We start from the raw sequence: 17,721 nt of genomic DNA, 5'->3' as shown, positions 1-17,721 counted from the left end.
AAAAAAAAGGAATAAGAAAAGCATCTGAGAAAGGAACTGAAATTACAGTGTGTACGAACATGTGCATAGATGGGTGGGTATGAGAGAAAGGGGACCACAGCCACAGGAATCCTATGAAATTTAACAGCAATTCCTGACACACACACCCTGTGGTTGGAAGGAGTAATAATAATACCCAGGGAATTCCTTGGTCCCAGGCAGGCAGAGGCCACCTCTTACTGGCAGGAGAGGACTTCTTGTCAGGCTAGAGCAAACTCCTTCCAGCAATGCACAGTGTTGCAGACTCCTGGGAGAGCTTTGAGACCAGGCAGAGCAAAGAGGAGGAAATGAGGACCCCTTCGAGAGTACACAGAATCACTGTGCCCTGGAACCCCCCCCCCCCAAAAAAAAGGGGGTCACCATGCCTAGGACATGTTGTCACAGCTGGCTACTCAGCAATACTGCTGAACCCTGCTACTCTCAGTATGAAGGTTTGCTGCTAAGAAGTTTGGCAGCTGTAGAGAGCCTCCTGCTTCCTTTTAGCCTTGCCTGCTCCAGCTAATGCCTGATCAAATGCACCTGGTCAGTAAGGCCCCCCCCCTCTAATTTTCTCCCAGCATGCTCTCTGATTTTGCTTTCCACTCCAAAGCAGCTCCCCCTCCCTCACCCTGCAGAGTAGCTTGAGAAAACAGTGCCCTACACCTTGGGTAAGCACCATCCTCACCGTGGCCTTTTGTGGCCACTTACCAGGGCAAACCAGACCAGTTTACGCCCACTGTGAATGGTGACTATGTAAGGCACAGGGCAACAAGGAATCAGGCCCCCTGTCCTGTGGATTAATCTGAGCCATGTTAAGTGTTTACCCTTCCCTCGTCCTCCCCTGAAGTCAGCCTTGCTCCAGAGACTGACCAAATTCTGCTCCCCAGTGTGAATCCACAGCACCCTCATTCAAAGCCCTGTGAGCTGCAGACACTGTTTGTGGCCGAGCTGAGCATGCCCCGTTGTCTTCAGCAGAGCACAGGGCTTGTGGGAAGCCCCCCCAATTCAAGACCGATGCAGGGATTGCCTGCTGGCTCCTCTACCACCTGGATCCCTGCATCCTAAAGCACAGCTCCCCTTCCAGCTATGTCGCTACATGCAACTGGGAGCAACATTTGTTGTTACTTCTGTCTCCCCCCCCCCCCCCCCCTTTTCTTCCTCATTCCATTTCAAACCAGAGCTTTTTAAAGCCACTCCCTATTTTGGCGAGATGCCATCCCATGTAAACATAACCCAGAAGCCTCAAAGTTTATAAAAAGCCCCAGTGCCCCACTGTACACAGAAAGCATGTGGCAATGCTTAAGGAGGGAGAAAATAAGAGCAACTGCCTTGTAATTAGGCTGGCTGTAAATCGGGTCCTGGCAAGAGCAGCAGCCACTAATCACCACTGGGCCGCTAGGCAGGGTGGGGTGGGAAGGCAGCAGCTCCCCTGATAACAGCCCTGAGGGCCTTGGGGCTTCAGGTCCTGCTTAGACCCTGGAGGAAAGTATTTGAGAAGGAATTAAAATAACCTGCTTTAGGCAGTCCTTGGGGAAGGAGCAGCAGAGGCAGGGTGGGGCTCCCCTCCTCAGAGAGCCAGGGATGTAGAGCCCCTCTGCCAGCTGACTTCACGGGGGCCCTGGGATCACCGATCGGCCCCCCGGCTAGAGCCCAGGGCTATTTCCCGTCAGGACAGCTTTTGCATGGCTCCTGCTGGGATGGCCAATGTCTGAGAGCTGCTGGTGTAACCACAAACACCTAGCGGGTGTGGTTCACTGTCCCACGTAGGGGCACTTACAGTGAGAGATAAGAACAAGGGAGCTCTACAGCTTGTGCTGAGAGCCAGCTGGCTTTGTAACTCAAGCTGTAGCGGCTCCTACACTAGGCTCCACAGGGCACAGGTTTGAATCGGCCTGGTGGTGGTTACATTGTCACGGGTCCATTTGGCATCTCAGTGGCGTTCAGACCAGCTCCTGTCCCCCTTCCTCACACAGAGCAGGAATCAGGAAGGCCCCTCGCAGTGGAAGGTAACACTCAGTGTGCTGTGTAATGGCTGCCGGTGTGCACAGACCGGGCCATTGGGACCAGGGCCATCCGAGTTCTCTGCCCACCCCCAGGATGGCCTGAGTTCACTGGGGCATCTGAACATACACAACACAGGCACATCCGTTCATTGGCATCCCTGCTAGCCCTGGGACACTGCAGGGACCTCCTGAGAAGCAAAACAGACCAGCCTAAGTTATTTACAGAATATCACAGTGTCTCCACCCTAGGAGACCACGGGAGGCAGAAGCCCAGCTAGATTAGAGGCAGGTTAATTGGTGGCCTGACCAGAACAAATAAACTCTGGACGAAGATGAGTGGTGAGCCAATCAAGGCTCCAGTGAAAGGCCTGAGAGCAGCTGATTCTCACCATTGGACACCTCCAGAATGCCTTGCACGTCACAGGTATTGGGTATTGGGTCTGGATAGCAGCCAATCAGAGCGCTGAGTCTGGCAGCCAATGAGATTGTTTGTTTGGCAGGAACGGTGCACCCATTGGCGTCAAAAGCCACAATATTGGGCTGATAATGATAGGCCACAATATTGGGCTGATAATGATAGGCTACAGATCTTCTCAGTCTCCACAGCTTTGACATGTCATGCTGCCCTGAGCCGAACAGCCAAATGCAGCAAGAGGAGCATGAAAAGCAGCTGCAAACATCTGTGGGAAAACCCCACAGTTACAGTATTCTGTTCAGCTAAAATATACCCAATGTACCGCATGAGCAAGGAGGAGGGATGAGCTGAGCAAATGTGACTAAAGATTCAAGTTTCTTCGGGGCATCTGGGGGATATTTCATATTTGACAGGCCAGGAAATGCAGAATAGTAAATTGCTCCCTGAGATCCCCATCCTGGCTTTCCGAAGTGATGGGCAAACTTCCAAAGGGGCAGAGGGACTATTCAGTGAGCATCATGCCTTCTGGGTGCTTAACTTTGCCTTGGCCTGGGGAGATGGACTGGATTCCCTCTTCTACCTTCCATGTCTATTATTCTCTCAACCTCCCCACAATTCTCCAAAGGGGCTGCACGGTCAGGTGGGACATTTTACAAAGATGGGCAGATTTCCATTGCTTTACACTTCTACTCCTGCCAAAAACCCAGCCACGCAGCCTTCCCTGGGGTTATACGGCTCTTCCATCTCACTCCTGAATGGAATCAAGGCAGGCAAAAATGGAGCGGGAAAAAAACCCCATGAAAGCAGAGGTTGGGCCATTTTCAAACTTGAAAAAAGTTTTAGGTGAAGGTGCAGGTTGGTTCTTCATTGACTAGACCCAGAGCACCCATCCCTTTGGGAATTTTAAGGATGATGAATTTGTAGGTCACAGCCCAATTCATATCAGGTAACATCTCACAACTCCAAACTACCAGCTAGGGGGGTTGGTCCCTTGACAGGGATAGGTATTTGGATTTGAACACCCAGATGAATTTTTTTTTCTTCTTACCCTCCCCTCTTACCCTCCCCCCTCTCACACACACACACACACACACACACACACACACACACACACACACACACACACACACACACACACACACTTGTGCATGCTCCCTATATTCACTAGCCTCCCAGATCTAGTCCTGACATGTACATTGTAATTCAGGCTGCAAGAGTGCACAAGGGTGGCAGGTCTGAATTAAGGCATAGGTTCTACAGGCCCATGTTTAGACCCTCAAGCTCTTGGGATACATGATCACAACAGAAGCTGACATTTCATTTAGAGCCATCAGTTTCTGGCCCTTCTTATGGTGAAATGTGAACCCAAGAACTGAGTAACTCTGCCACATTACCATTAGCCATGAGAAACTGTCACACACAAAGAGACTTGTGAGTTGTGAAGTTATTTAATCACTTAAATAGTAACAACCAAGGATAGACTGAGGGTGCAGCCGGCATGAGACACAGTAACAAAAGAGGAGGGTTCCCAGGGAAGTCCGTAGCGCGGGTCAAGAGCCCAGGAGAAGCAAAGACTAAAGGAGGATAAAAGGAGGAGAGGAACCACAGTGCACAGACTCAGCTGTTTTGGAACAAGCTTGGGCGGGAGTCCATGCAACCTACCACCCTGCAGTAGGAACTATTTTCACCCCAACTGTGAAATGAGTTCCAGGGCCCATGAATACCTCAGTGGTGCTCTGGTGAGCGTGAGGCATTGGTTGCTCTGGGTTACAACAACAGAGGCTGCAATGTGCAGTGCTTTGGTTTGCTGGATTATACTCGATTCGTTTTAGGAAGCTGCCGGAGAGGCCTGGGTGTGTTTCCAGGAGCCCCTGGGTCACTTCCTGTCGTCTTCATAAGCAAAGATCTTGTAGTTGAAGAAGTCCATGGACTCCTGAGCGAGCTTGGAGAGATGGATCACGCCTGTGATCGCCAGAGCGAGGAGCAGCAGCGGCAGCAGCAGGCTCCAGACTGTCGCCAGGATGTTGCAGCATTTGGCTCTGGAGCTGAAGTAGCGAGCAGTCTCGACGTCACCAGTCACCTTCCGGTCCCGCGCCTGCAAGAGCCAAGCCAGGATGGGGGCACCGAGTTAGAGACAGGGCCGGGGAGGCAAAGGACGAGGCACGGCCCTATGAGCAACAGAACTGGCTGCAACCACCGAGTGCCGCTCTCAGCACCTGCCTGTCACTCACCTCGCTTCCGTCTGGCTCTGTAGCTGGCTGTTCTCTCCCTGCTCCACCCTCTCTGAACTTCTGTCAGGCTAATCCCGTGAGTCCAAGCAAAGAACTGACCCCTTCTTCTGGCACCCTCACTGTGCATGCCACAGCAAAGCAGCGTCACCCACTTACCCCACATGCCAGCTCTGAATTAAGTCTCAGTGGGTGGCACCCAGCCAGGGGCCAGGAGAGAGGACTGTGGCTGTAAAAGTCACAAGGGACTGCTGTCAATTAAACTCCTTCCCATCCCGCTGTAATTTACACCTTCCATCACTCCTGAGTGTGTGAGCACCTGGAAATCCAACATACAGCAGCTCTGAGCCTAGCCCGTTGTCGACCCCAGCTCTGTCTCCCTCACACAGCTCACCGGCTTCCCTTTGCTATTGGCATCTGTTAGCAAATCAAATCCAAGGAGCAGCAGCTGCTCTGACCCTGTATGAATGATCCACAGCAGAGACATCTGGGAACAGAGAGTTTACCTCAGACCTCTCCTTCCCACCCCACCCTCTCCGAAGTGCTTCTTGCTGAACTTTATTAAATCCATTCCCAGCATTTTAGGATATCCTCCTCCCCCATTCCTGAACAGAGCAGATTCCCAGCTACAAGGTGTGGGAGATGCCGGAGTCTCTCCATATGGAGCGTGGTCCCCAAGCATCATCTGGAGCAGAGAAGTCAGTCCCCAGAACCTCACCCACATACTGACGGTGTGAAGTAGGGGGTAACAGGAAAATGCAATTGCCAGGAAAGCTCACAGCTTCCCTGCTGTGTGGGAAGCTAGCTGGGGATATAGAAGACACAAGTCAGCCTCAGGCAGCAGCAGGATGAGGTGCTAAAGGATGCTGCCCCAGCACAGGGTGCTGACATAATTCCTGGTGCTCTTTACACAAACGCTGCAATCAGCTTTTCTGCTCTTTCAGGCACAGCCACCGAAACAGGAGCCTCAGGCAGCCTGCCTGGGAACAGCCAGTATTTTACACTGTAGTTCTCATTGTTCGAGGGAGAATTCCAGCTAGTGAGCAGCACGGGGTCAGTTTCCTCAGACAGGACAGTGCCAGGCAAGGCAAGAGTTAAGGTTGAGGCAAACTGCAGCCAACTGCCAATAACAACTTTCTACTTTTCAACTTTCTACTGTGTCATGACATTCTTCCGGCAGCCCTGAGGTTTTCCCCACCCCCCTTCCTGATTCGAGGGTGTATTGCACCTCCAAGCACACAGAGAGACCCCAGAATAGCTAGGTAACCTGGGTGAAGTCTATAATTCCTGGCTATCAGAGTCCCTGGGAAATCCTAGCCTCTCCAGATTAACCCAAGAGAATTGGAGTGTATCGTTCCTACCAGAGACCCCCAGGAAGGAGTCTCCAATTTAGGGATGTGAAGGGGTAACCGGTTACCCAGTTAGCAATACCCTCAATGTGTGATGCTTATCGGATAATGGTTAACTGTTATCCAGGAACAGCCTGCTGTGGGCAGACGGCTGTTCCAGCCCCACAAGTGAGCTAGGAGTCAGTAGCCTCACATGAGGGGTTGACGGGAGCAGAAGCAGCAGCAGCGGGGGGAGGGAGGGAGGGAGCAGGCTGGGAGTCAGCAGCCTTGCAAGGGGCCAGATGCGGCAGCCCTCCTCTCTCACCCCCAGTTGCTGCTACTGCCCCCTCTCCCCTGCATGAGGCTGCTGGAGCCCCCCAGGGCTGCGGGGGTGCTGGGGGGCTCCAGCAGGTCATGGCTGGTGTGGAGGGGGCTGCCCAATCAGTTAACTGGTTAAACTTAACATTTGACCAGTTAACTAATTACATGGGATTTTACATCCCTAGTCTCCATGTAAAAGTAGATGCACTGAGGTGCAGCCTTCCCAGCAGAGTCCCCTAGGAAAACCTGCAATCTCCACGTGCCTGGGAGAGACAGACACCGAAGGTCCATTTCTGCACCAAGGCTTGTGTAAAAGAAGCAGAGGAGACCCGGGCTGTCTTACCTTGACGGAGTAGGCAAGAGCCACAAGGCCAAAACAACAGAGGTTCATGTAGATGGTGTTGAAGATGGACCAGATCAGGTGGTCCCGGGGCACTACAGAGGGGCCGATGGTGATGGCAGTGGAAGAAGGATCCTGCTTGCGAGACGTCATGGGCAGAAAGTCCTCACGAGGGTAAGACGTGTCCATGGTCCTGGAAGGGGAAATCCTCAGCTCTCCTGCACTATCAGCCTTTAAGGGAAGCCAGGGCAGGGCAAGCCCTTTTTATAGTGTCTCCCTGAGGCCCAGCTCCGTCTCTCTCTATATATAAAACAGGGAAATTACAGCCCTTGCCTGGCTGTGGTTCTCAGAAATGGTGGGTGAGAACTGAGAGGCGCATACTTGGGTTTGTAAGCCTGCCCTCCCCCGTGGATGGGGCGCTTTTTATAGCCTCGAGGGCTCAGGCCTCCCTCCCTCCCTGCAGCTTGAGGCACCAAGTCCAGGACCTGGCTTTGAACGGATGTGCTGCAGATGCTGCAAAGAGCCACGGGCCACACGGGACTGGGTGCATGGCCGTACCGTGCTATAACCCATCAGGGACTAAGCGGGAAGCAGGAGTCAATGTAAGCTCTCCCCTGTGCACTGACAGAACTCTTCCTTCTCAAGCATAAAAGGTCAATAACTCCCCGCCTCTGTATGTTTTTCTGTGATGCACATTGCCTTTGCTATATAGTCTAAAATGTACCATTCATGCCCATCTGCAGCTCTGAGATGTGAGGTGGGGCTAGGAGATTCACAAATGAAGCACCTGAGAAGGGCACAGCACTTTGAAATGGAGAGCTGTGGCTAGGGAGGAGCTGAAACAGAGCCAGCTTTGCAAACCCTGGCATGGATCCTCACAAGTATTTAGATATGAGATCTAAGGGCAACTGACACGGCCTATGTGGCACTGAGAGTAACCTGAATATTGCTGAAACAAAAAACAGGACTATGTAGCACTTTAAAGACTAACAAGATGGTTTATTAGGTGATGAGCTTTTGTGGGCCAGACCCACTTCCTCAGATCAAATAGTGGAAGAAAATGGTCACAACCATATATACCAAAGGATACAATTAAAAAAATGAACACATATGAAAAGGACAAATCAAATTTCAGAACAGGAGGGGGATGCGGGGGGGGGGGGGGAGGTAAATGTCTGTGAGCTAATGATATTAGAGGTGATAATTGGGGAAGCTATCTTTGTAATGGGTAAGGTAATTAGATTCTTTATTCAAACTCAGGCGTAAAGTGTCGAATTTAAGCATGAATAACAGTTCAGAGAATCTAATTACTTTACCCATTACAAAGATAGCTTCCCCAATTATCACCTCTAATATCATTAGCTCACAGACATTTACCTTCCCCCCCCCCACACACATCACCCTTCTGTTCTGAAATTTGATTTGTCCTTTTCATATGTGTTCATTTTTTTAATTGTATCATTTGGTATATATGGTTGTGACCATTTTCTTCCACTATTTGATCTGAGGAAGTGGGTCTGGCCCACGAAAGCTCATCACCTAATAAACCATCTTGTTAGTCTTTAAAGTGCTACATTGTCCTGTCTTTTGTTTCAGCTACACCAGACTAACACGGCTACATTTCTATCACTATTCTGAATATTGCTGTGATCCCTGGGCTACGTCTACACTGGCTCCTTTTCCGGAAGGGGCATGTAAATTTCATGAGTCGTCGTAGGGAAATCCGCGGGGGATTTAAATATCCCCCGCGGCATTTAAATAAAAATGTCCGCCGCTTTTTTCCGGCTTTTAAAAAAGCCGGAAAAGAGCATCTACACTGGCCCCGATCCTCCGGAAAAAGCGCCCTTTTCCGGAGGCTCTTATTCCTACTTTGAAGGGCGCTTTTTCCGGAGGATCGGGGCCAGTGTAGACACTCTTTTCCGGCTTTTTTAAAAGCCGGAAAAAAGCGGCGGACATTTTTATTTAAATGCCGCGGGGGATATTTAAATCCCCCGCGGATTTCCCTACGACGACTCATGAAATTTACATGCCCCTTCCGGAAAAGGGGTCAGTGTAGACGTAGCCCTGGTGTAAGAGACCGTCTCCCATAAAGTCAGGCTCGCCTACGTGGTGAGAAAGATCGGAGAGGCCCAGCAGATAGCGTGCGGCTCCACATTAAGGCTGTTACAGTCCTGGAAGAGCTTATGCTTGCCAACCAGCTGGTGAAATCCAAGTATAGAACGCACAGCCAACGTGGGGCTTGTGACTTATTTCTCTGGAACTCACACTCTTGAGTCACTGCCGTTGTCTGACACATTCATACCCATAAGTGACAGAAGTACCATTCATCATTAGCCACTTTGCTGAAGAGTTTATTTCCCTGCATCATCTCACTATGTGGTCTCTTCGGGGTAGTGTGCAAATGAAAACATGCTCATTTCATTATCAGCTCTCTAGGTTTTCAGTATCGTCATTTCAGTGGCTGCTCCAGTTCTCAAAGCATGGCAGTTAGGGACCCCATTGCTGGTCCAGCTTCCGAACACAAAACAAGACTTGAAATCCAAAAGTAACCAGCTGACAAGAATTTGAAGCGTCTCTCTTTTCAGGATGAGCTTGATTTCAGCAGGACCTTGAGAAATGACTTGGTGGGATTTTTTAAATGATTATCTTTATTAATGAGAACAGCATCGGACTGGACTTCAGATGTGTAAGGGGGTATCACAGGGTATTTCTAACGTTTTCAGCGTGTGTCCTCCCTCCTGTGTCCTGCTTCCTGAGCAGGCAGACCTAAAAGAGCTAAGCTGCTCCCTTTTATACAGGGCAGAGGGGACACAGTCTCTTTGGTCCACAGAGCAGAGTTAATCCATACAGTGCCAGTGCAGGGCAAGCACACCCCCATCATCTGGGGTCTGAGTTACAGCCGGTCCAGAAATTTTCACAGAAACAGTTCTCTCCTGGAAAAATAGCTGTTTTAACAAATCTTACATTTTTGTTTGTATCAATTGAAATTTTTTTTTTAAATCCACTTTGAAAAAAATGGGTGAGGTCCCATTTTAGCATTTTTTTAAATCAAAATTTTTCACTTGTTCATTTTTAAATGACTTTGCTCTGAAGTTTACTTTAATGTTGCATTCTTAATTAATTAAATAATCAAATGACCCAAACCCATTTGTTTTAAAACCTATTTTTCAATAAATATGAAAAATTTGGCATTTTGTTCCTTTTTGAGACCCCAAAACAATAAATATTCTATCCAGCTCTAATCTTGACCCATATACGTCAGGATGCTAGAGAGGGTCAGATACTAATTTCCCCTCTGACTTAACATTGCCGTGTCAGGCACAATAAGGACAGTTTATCTTTGTTTCGTTTTTCCAGCTGGCTGGGAGAGACTCACTGCTCTGGCCCCAGCAAGGAGCTGCTGCTGAACGAGAGGTGCCCCTTCCCCAGCCAGGCAGCTTAGCAGGAACACTGCATAGGAGGTCCTGGTGATTTGTCTCACAGAGATGAAGGCTGGAGGATGAATATCTTTTCAAGAGGGTAGCCACAAACCTGAACCTTCAGGTGGAGGAACTTGAGGAGCCTGAAGATACTTTCTTTGGAGTGCTAAGACAGGCAGGGTATGGCCACCTGATCTGCATGGAAGTACCAGGGAACATCACCTGATGCCCTCAGTGGCCTTAGGTCCTGCTAGGGACCGAGCCAGGCTGGGGGCTCTGATTGTCGGGCATGAAGGTGAGGCCTTAGATGTTCCATCTGAGAGGGAGACCGAGGTGGTGCTATGTCTGGCTTTCCTTTCTGGAGCGGTCCCACGGCTACCAGGATGAACAGCAGAAAGGCCAAAACTCAATTGCCCACAGCCCATGCCCTTTCTTAGTGAGCTCTAGAGCAGTGTTTCTCAATCAGTGGTACGAGTAACCTTAGGGATACTTGAGAGAAGCCTGGGGGGGTACCTCAACACAACTGAAATTTGGAGAAAATGGAATTTTTGTTTTAAGTTTTACCGTGCTTTATTATTTTTGTACTTTTTATACCCAAAACTTTCATTGCCCTGCCAGCTACAATTAAGTTGTTTAAATAAATGTGTTGCAATGGTAGAAAAAAAGAAGTGCGTGTCTCTGTAGGTACTGGGAGTACCTATATATTTTTAAAGGGGTACTTCATTAAAAAAAAAAAAAAAAAAAGCTTGAGAAACACTGCTCTAGAGAACTCCCAGACTGAAGTAGCTGAAAGAGCAGAAGCCAGGGTTCAAAGGGTGCTAGTTCAGTTGTTTATTCACTGAGATTTCACTGAGGTTGTAGAAAATACAAGATTTGCGAAGCAGACAAGATTTCAAACAGCAGAGCATTTCGTATCCTGTAGTTCCTGTCCTCTAGTGATTATGCAGCTCGTTTGCATTATGTCGCTTGTTTGCATGCCAGTCCCACCCAACAGATCAATATCCTCGGTGCACTAATGTTCTGTTTTACAGCACAACCTATCAAAGAAATTAAGCGAGAGCACCAGAATGCAGCACCACAAGATGGCGCTGAAGCATGGTGTAAAAAAATGGATGAAAGGGTTAATATGAAACTAAGCAAGCAATTTTATTTATGTGAGTCTGGAGTAATTAATAAACCATTTGTCAGTTCTGGGCATTCTTTTGAAAATAAAAACAAAACATTTATGAGAAGGGAAAAAATTTATTTGAAAACAGCCCCCCCCACACACACACTTTCATATTTCTGCTGAGAAGAGCGCTACAAAAATAACTCCACAGAGAAAAATCGGAATCACCACAAGCAGAACTAAAGTGACGATTCCCAACAGCAACAGGGTCTGGAAGGGCTTTGGAAGCCAGAGTGATGCAAGGCCCCTCCACCTCTACAGCAACCCCCTCCATCCTGTTAATGGAGGACTTGGATGGTGGCACTTGGGAAGGGGATCAGCCGGGCGGAGGAATGTAGCTCTCCACAGCGCAGACAGAACTGCTGGGATCCAGACACAGAACAATTGAAACATCAGGAGAGCTCTGCTCCTTCATCTATTCAGTAACTGAGCCCCCCCAGCCCTTAATATACACAGCAGGACAGAGGCAAGCAGAGCAAGGGAACATGCAACTTGGTGAACCATCCAGCTGGGGAGAATCTTGAGGGTGGTTCGGTGGATGTCGTAGAACTACGGCTGTAACATGTCTTGGAACAGTAAGACTAGCCCGATGACAATGAACAGAATCAATGCCAAGAGGCCCAGTACGAGTGCCGCGATGTTCAGCTTCCTGGCCGTCTTGCCATAGCTTCCTGCTCCAGAGGTGTCGCCCAAAACTTTACAGTCTCTGGCCTGTGGGAGGAGAGGGGGGGGAGGATAAGGGAAAACAGCGAGATGACAGATGCTTAGGCTGGCTCTTCAGAGTGGATATTCCATGTGCTCATCAACTCGGAGTGTCTGGCTCCAACTAAAGCAAAATACAGGACTATGTAGCACTTTAAAGACTAACAAGATGGTTTATTAGATGATGAGCTTTCGTGGGCCAGACCCACTTCCTCAGATCAAATAGTGGAAGAAAATAGTCACAACCATATATACCAAAGGATACAATTAAAAAAATGAACACATATGAAAAGGACAAATCAAATTTCAGAACGGGGATGTGGGGGGGGGGGGGATAAATGTCTGTGGGCTAATGATATTAGAGGTGATAATTGGGGAAGCTATCTTTGTAATGGGTAAGATAACTAGAGTGTTTGAGACCCACGTGTAAAGTGTCGAATTTTAGCATGAATGACAATTCAGAGGATTCCCTTAATTACCTGCATCCTGCTTCAAAGACCTTTGAAATCTGCACTTGAAAGGGAATCTCGAAAGCGCAGCAGAACAAAATATGCAGAATGCCTAAAAGGTGGATGGAAATTAAACTATGCAATTAGAAGTATAAATAATTCACTTGAAAAGTCAACTTGAAGTGTGCAACAAAGGGAAAAGTGTGCACTTCTAGGTTTGCAAGATGGTGGGTTACTTACAGAAATAAAGATTTAATACATTTGCAATTCCAAAGGGTGGAGGGGAGAAATCAGGTGTTACTAGAAACCCCAAATGTTATTAAAAAAACAGCAAAGTACAGTAAACTTCCGATAATCCAGCACCTTTGGGACCCAGGGGGTGCCGGATTATCAGATATGCCGGACTATCGGAAGGGGGGGCTATGAGGAGTCTGGGGTGGGGCGGGTGCCACCCCAGTCCCCTCATAGCCCCCCCTTCTGATAGTCCGGCTCTGTCCAGGCGTCCCTGATTCAGCCGCTGCTGAAACTGACCAGCAGCGGCTGAATCGGAGAGGCCTGGGGCAAAACAGCTGGAGTGCTGCCGGGCTGGTCCGGTAGCACCGACCCTTAGCGTGGCGAGACCAACCATGCAGCACCCCAGCTGCTCTTGGGGACACCTGGGGTAGAGCAGCTGGGGTGCTGCCGGTTGCTCTGCCCCGGGCTTCCTGGAATCAGCCGCTGATCAGTTTCAGCAGCAGCTGACTTGGGGACACCTGGGGTACAGCAGCTGGGGTGCTGCCAGGTTGGTTCCCGCAGCGCCGAGCTGCGGCACTACTGGACCAACCTGGCAGCACCCCAGCTGCTCTGCCCCGGGGTTCCTGGAATCAGCTGCTGATCAGTTTCAGCAGCAGCTGACTTGGGGACACCTGGGGTAGAGCAGCTGGGGTGCTGCCAGGTTGGTCTCTGCAGTGCCGAAATGCAGTGCTGCGGGGACCAACCCTGCAGCGCCCCAGGTGCTCTGTCCCAGGCGTCCTGATTCAGCCGCTGTTGAAACTGACCAGCGGCTGAATCAGGACGCCTGGGACAGAGCACCTGGGGCGCTGCAGGGTTGGTCCCCGCAGCACTGCATTTCGGCACTGCAGAGACCAACCTGGCAGCACCCCAGCTGCTCTACCCCAGGTGTCCCCAAGTCAGCTGCTGCTGAAACTGATCAGCAGCTGATTCCAGGAAGCCTGGGGCAGAGCAGCTCTGCCTCGGGCTGACGGGCTTCCTGGAGTCAGCCGCGGGTCAGTTTCAGCAGCGGCTGAATCGGGGACAGCTGGGGTGCTGCCCGGTTGGTCCTGCAGCCCCCAGGGGCAGCGCTAGGGGACCTACCTGGTAGTTCCCCTAGCTGCTCTGCCTCCGGCTTCCCCAATTCAGCCGCTGGTCAGTTTTAGCAGCGGCTGAATCGGGGAAGCTGGGGGCAGAGCAGCTCCAATGGTCCGGCTGCCCGAAGCACTTCCGGGTTCCTGATGGTGCCGGACCGTCAGATGCCGGACCATCGGAGTTTTACTGTACAACTCTTTTGGATATACAGATGCCTTGGGAAACGTACCAGCAAGAATATGAAGCTAGGGCAGACTAAAGGCTCTGAAGCAGAAAAGCAAACTGTACATATTTTGATCATAATTTTTGCATTCCTGTGGCTGTCAGTCTATCTTAGTGATCTAGTTTTAGAAAAGTTGCTTTGGAGGAGGATTTCCTGCAAAGCAGTATAACTAATTTTAAAAATACTCCAGCAACTAGTGGGATTTTCAGAAGCATATAGGTGCTGTTAAGTTAAAAAAAAAATCTGACTAGTAGTGAATATTCAGGGGACCAAGTTCTGCCCACAAGCGATGACCCTTTTCCATGCACTATAGTGTTGTGTAGAAGTAAACTTTTTACACCAATCCATTAAGTCATAGAATCATAGAACACTAGAACTGGAAGGGGCTTGGAGAGATCATCAAGTCCAGTCCTCTGCTCTCAGGACAAGACCAAGAACCGTCACAAACCCTTCAGGAATGGGGAACCTTTTTTAGATCAGGGGCCACTGACCCACAGAAAAAAATCAGTCAGGCGAAGAAAAAAAACCCTCACTATCGTGGCCCCTGACTGAGAAAAAGACAGACACTTCTGACATTCCCCTTGCATATCAGAGTTTGGGGGGAGCCCAAGCTTAGATTTTTGCAAACTCCAGCCCCATAGTGGGGCAGCAGAGGGCAGGAGGCCCAGTGAGGCAGGAAGAGGCCTTGAACCTTGGAGGCCATTTCCAGACAAGCTGGAGGGCTGCAGGCAACCCCCCAGACCTAAGGTTCCCCACCCCCGCTTTAGGTCATATGAGCCCAGAATAAACACGTGCTTCACAAAACACTTTAGCATTAAGAACGGGCGGCTGTATGCTGCAACCCACCCAGGCCCTGCTGAACTGGGAGCCACGTGCTTGCAGGCGCAGCTCCCAGTCACGTTTTCAAACCTGAGTTGCTATTGAGAACACAAGCCCAACAGCCCAAGAACAGCGCAGGGGGGCCCGAGGGGAAGGACAAACGTGCCCACCACTGTACAACGGGCACCGCCAAGAGCAAAGGCCCGATGCCCCAGCGGGCTGCAGGAGGCGGAATCCCACGGCGGGCGGAGGCCGGGCTCAGACAGGTGCCCGCGGGGCCAGGCTTCCCGCAGCGCACTGGGCGGGTGCCTTGGGGCACTGGCCTGGCCAGGCTGCAGCGCGGGTTCGAATCCGCGTCTCCCCGCAGCCTGGCGGAGCAGCCTGCCCTGGCCCGGCCCGGCCCGGCCCGGCTCACCTTGACGGAGAAGACCAGCGCCAGGAAGCCGAGGCAGCAGACGTTGAAGAAGACGGTGTTGAAGAGGGACCAGAGCACGTAGTCGCGGGGCTGCTCGGCGGGGACCGCGCCGCGGGGAGCCGGCTCCTCCAGCCCTTTGGGGCCGCCGGGGCGGGGCTGCAGGTCGATGCTCACCGCCCGCGGGCCGGGCTCCATAGCGCCGCGCTGCCGGGTTGGGCGCCTCCGGGACCACGAATCCGAGACTCGAAACTCATGGGGACCCCCGAGGGGGCGGGAGTGTGAGCGGGACACGTGGGTGGTTCCGAGAGCCCCAGCGTGGCTGGACCGCGCGGGCTGTTACACTCCTGGAGGCATTTACACTTTGCTGATGAGTTGGTGAAATCCAAGTCTAGACCCCACAGCCCACGCTGTGACCCGCTCCTCAGCAGCCCGCCCGGAGTGGAACTCACTCTCCTGAGCAGAGGGGGGTGGTAATGTTTAAATGGGGGTGGGGGGGGGGCACGCCAAGATTTTGGTAAGCGGTCAAGGGCTGCACTTGGGTGGAGGGGGCACCGAGTCTGGGACAGCAGGTGGGGTGTGGAAGGGAATTTGGAATAGAGGGCTGGGGTTTAGGGGGGAGTGGAAGGGAGTTTGGGTGAAGGAGGGGGCTATGATCTGGAGCAGGAGCTTGGGGTGCAAGCTCCAGGAGAGGTTATGGGTGCAGAAAGGATTCTGGCCTGGGGAGAGGGGAGTAGGACTTTAGGCAGGGTCTGGGAGGGAGTTGTGACCTGGGAAAAGGAGGTGGGTGCAGAGAGTTTGGGTGGTGATGTGGGGCAGGGGAATGAGGTGCAGGATGGGTATTGGGTGCAGGAGAGGATTCTGGACTACGGGGGTGTAAGACGGGGTGCAGGGTCTGGGAGAAAGATGTAACCTGGAGGAGGTGGGGAGAGAGGACACAGAGCATTTCAGTGGTGGCTTGGGCCAGGTAGGTGGGGGGACAGGCAGGCTTTGGTTGGCAGGTGATGCCTACCTAGCAGCTCTGCAGGTTACTGGGCAGGCTACTATGTGGTTCTATTCCAGTACAGGCAGGGAGGGCTGAGGAAGCTTTAATGCCCCTGCCCTTAGCAAAATTTCTCAGCTCCTATTGGCCAGAGAGCTGGATTTTTTTAGGGGGCAGGGACAGCACGTGAAGCTTTCTCCTTCCTGCCAACGCTGCTTGATAATTTGCAGCCTGCTGTTTAAAGTGTCTGCAGCTGCTCCATAGTAAGGGTACCTGCCATCCATTGGCTTGATGGGCTGGATTCGGCCCACTAGCCACCTCTTCCCCCGCTCCCCCCCTGCTCTTGAGTCACTGCTGATTGTCTGGCACATTCATACCCATGAGTGGCAGAAATACCATTCATCATTAGCCACTTTGCTGAAGACTTTGTTGCCCTGCATCATCTCAGTACGTGGTCTCTTCTGAGTGACCTGGGAAAAGGAGGTGGGTGACCCCCGCCTTACGACAGCCCGAGTTATGACCCCCCACACTTACGGCCTTTTCCGTAAGTGCGAAAGGGGCTGAAACCCCCCCGACTTATGTCCTCAGCTCCGCATTTACGACTGTGTATGATGCCTGTTGTAAATGTGGACTCGAATTACGACGCCCCCGATGTGATCTGCGCAAGGTAGGGGCAGCCTGCGGTGTGCAAACGAAAACATGCTCATTTCATTCATTATCAGCTCTCTGGGCTATTTCAGTATCGTCTTTTCAGTGGCCGCTCCTGCACTCCAAGCACTGCAGTTAGGGATCCCATTGCTGATCCTGCTTCGGAACACAAAAAGAGACTTGAAATCCAAAAGTAACCAGCTGATAAGAATTAGAAGTGAGTCTCTTTGCAGGATGAGCTTGATTTCAGCAGGACACTGAGAAATGACTTGGTGGAATTTTTTAAATGATTATCTTTATTAATGAAAAAGGCATCTGACTGGACTTCAAATGTGTAAGGGGGTGTCACAGAGCACTGTCGCTTGGATCCTCAAGTTGTGTGGCTCCCACAGACCTGGCATGTTCTCCTGGGTCTTAGAATCTCCATTCTGTCCCCAGCATGTCCTCCTTCCTGGGCAGGTGGCCTTGAAAGAGCTGAGCTGCTCCCTTTTGTACAAGGCAGTCGAGCAGAGTTAACTCATGCAGTGCCAATGCAGAGCAAGCACACCCCATCACTTGGGGTCTGAGCTACAGCTGGCCCAGAAATTTTTACAGAGTGGCTACATCTACACTGCAGGCTTTTTGTGCAAGAACAGCTGTTCTTCCACAAAAACTTGCAGAGCATCTACACTGCACGTGCGTTCTTGTGCAAGTAAATTTACAGTAAAGCGTCGGAAAACAGTGCAAGAGTTATTCCTTTCCCCATGATGAATAAGCTCTCTTGCAGAAGAGCTCTTCCACAAGAAGGCAGTGTGGACAGGCAACAGGGGTTTCTTGCGCAAGAAAGCCCTATGGCTAAAATGGCCATCAGAGCTTTCTTGTATAAGAGAGCGTCCACACTGCCATAGGCGCTCTTGTGCAAA

General features: G+C 51.0%; 2 protein-coding genes across 3 annotated transcripts; both read right to left on the bottom strand.

The window, feature by feature from the left end:
* Positions 1 to 3,854: 3,854 nt before the first annotated feature.
* On the bottom strand, positions 3,855 to 7,509 carry IFITM5 (interferon induced transmembrane protein 5). Its single transcript, XM_006131656.4, has 2 exons — positions 6,657 to 7,509; positions 3,855 to 4,531 (listed from the first exon to the last, which is right to left on the bottom strand). Exons 1-2 carry the CDS (start codon positions 6,840 to 6,842, stop codon positions 4,313 to 4,315), a joined length of 405 nt encoding a protein of 134 aa, XP_006131718.1. The 5' UTR covers positions 6,843 to 7,509; the 3' UTR covers positions 3,855 to 4,312.
* A 3,256-nt stretch (positions 7,510 to 10,765) lies between these two features.
* Positions 10,766 to 15,665, bottom strand: LOC142829261 (dispanin subfamily A member 2b-like). Of its 2 annotated transcripts, XM_075928352.1 has the most exons (3): positions 15,193 to 15,665; positions 12,422 to 12,503; positions 11,815 to 11,951 (listed from the first exon to the last, which is right to left on the bottom strand). In XM_075928352.1, exons 1-3 carry the CDS (start codon positions 15,385 to 15,387, stop codon positions 11,938 to 11,940), a joined length of 291 nt encoding a protein of 96 aa, XP_075784467.1. In that variant the 5' UTR covers positions 15,388 to 15,665; the 3' UTR covers positions 11,815 to 11,937. The 2 variants fall into 2 exon arrangements, with proteins under 2 accessions (XP_075784466.1, XP_075784467.1); XM_075928351.1 differs by lacking the exon at positions 12,422 to 12,503 and having other exon boundaries at positions 10,766 to 11,951; positions 15,193 to 15,654.
* Positions 15,666 to 17,721: the final 2,056 nt, after the last annotated feature.

This window comes from Pelodiscus sinensis, chromosome 4 (assembly GCF_049634645.1).
Source record: "Pelodiscus sinensis isolate JC-2024 chromosome 4, ASM4963464v1, whole genome shotgun sequence".
In the NCBI taxonomy this organism is placed as follows: domain Eukaryota; kingdom Metazoa; phylum Chordata; order Testudines; family Trionychidae; genus Pelodiscus; species Pelodiscus sinensis.
The sequence above is the reverse complement of the archived record's forward strand: the minus strand, read 5'-3'. Positions and strand labels throughout refer to the sequence as shown.

What these genes read in the sequence shown, in the direction of transcription:
- IFITM5 (XM_006131656.4), bottom strand. Translation starts at nt 6,842, where the DNA reads ATGGACACGTCTTACCCTCGTGAGGACTTTCTGCCCATGACGTCTCGC. An exon ending in CTCTTGCCTACTCCGTCAAG is followed by an intron (nt 4,532 to 6,656) that starts GTAAGACAGCCC and finishes TGGCTCTTGCAG; the next exon opens with GCGCGGGACCGGAAGGTGAC.
- LOC142829261 (XM_075928351.1), bottom strand. Translation starts at nt 15,387, where the DNA reads ATGGAGCCCGGCCCGCGGGCGGTGAGCATCGACCTGCAGCCCCGCCCC. An exon ending in CGCTGGTCTTCTCCGTCAAG is followed by an intron (nt 11,952 to 15,192) that starts GTGAGCCGGGCC and finishes CTCCTCCCACAG; the next exon opens with GCCAGAGACTGTAAAGTTTT.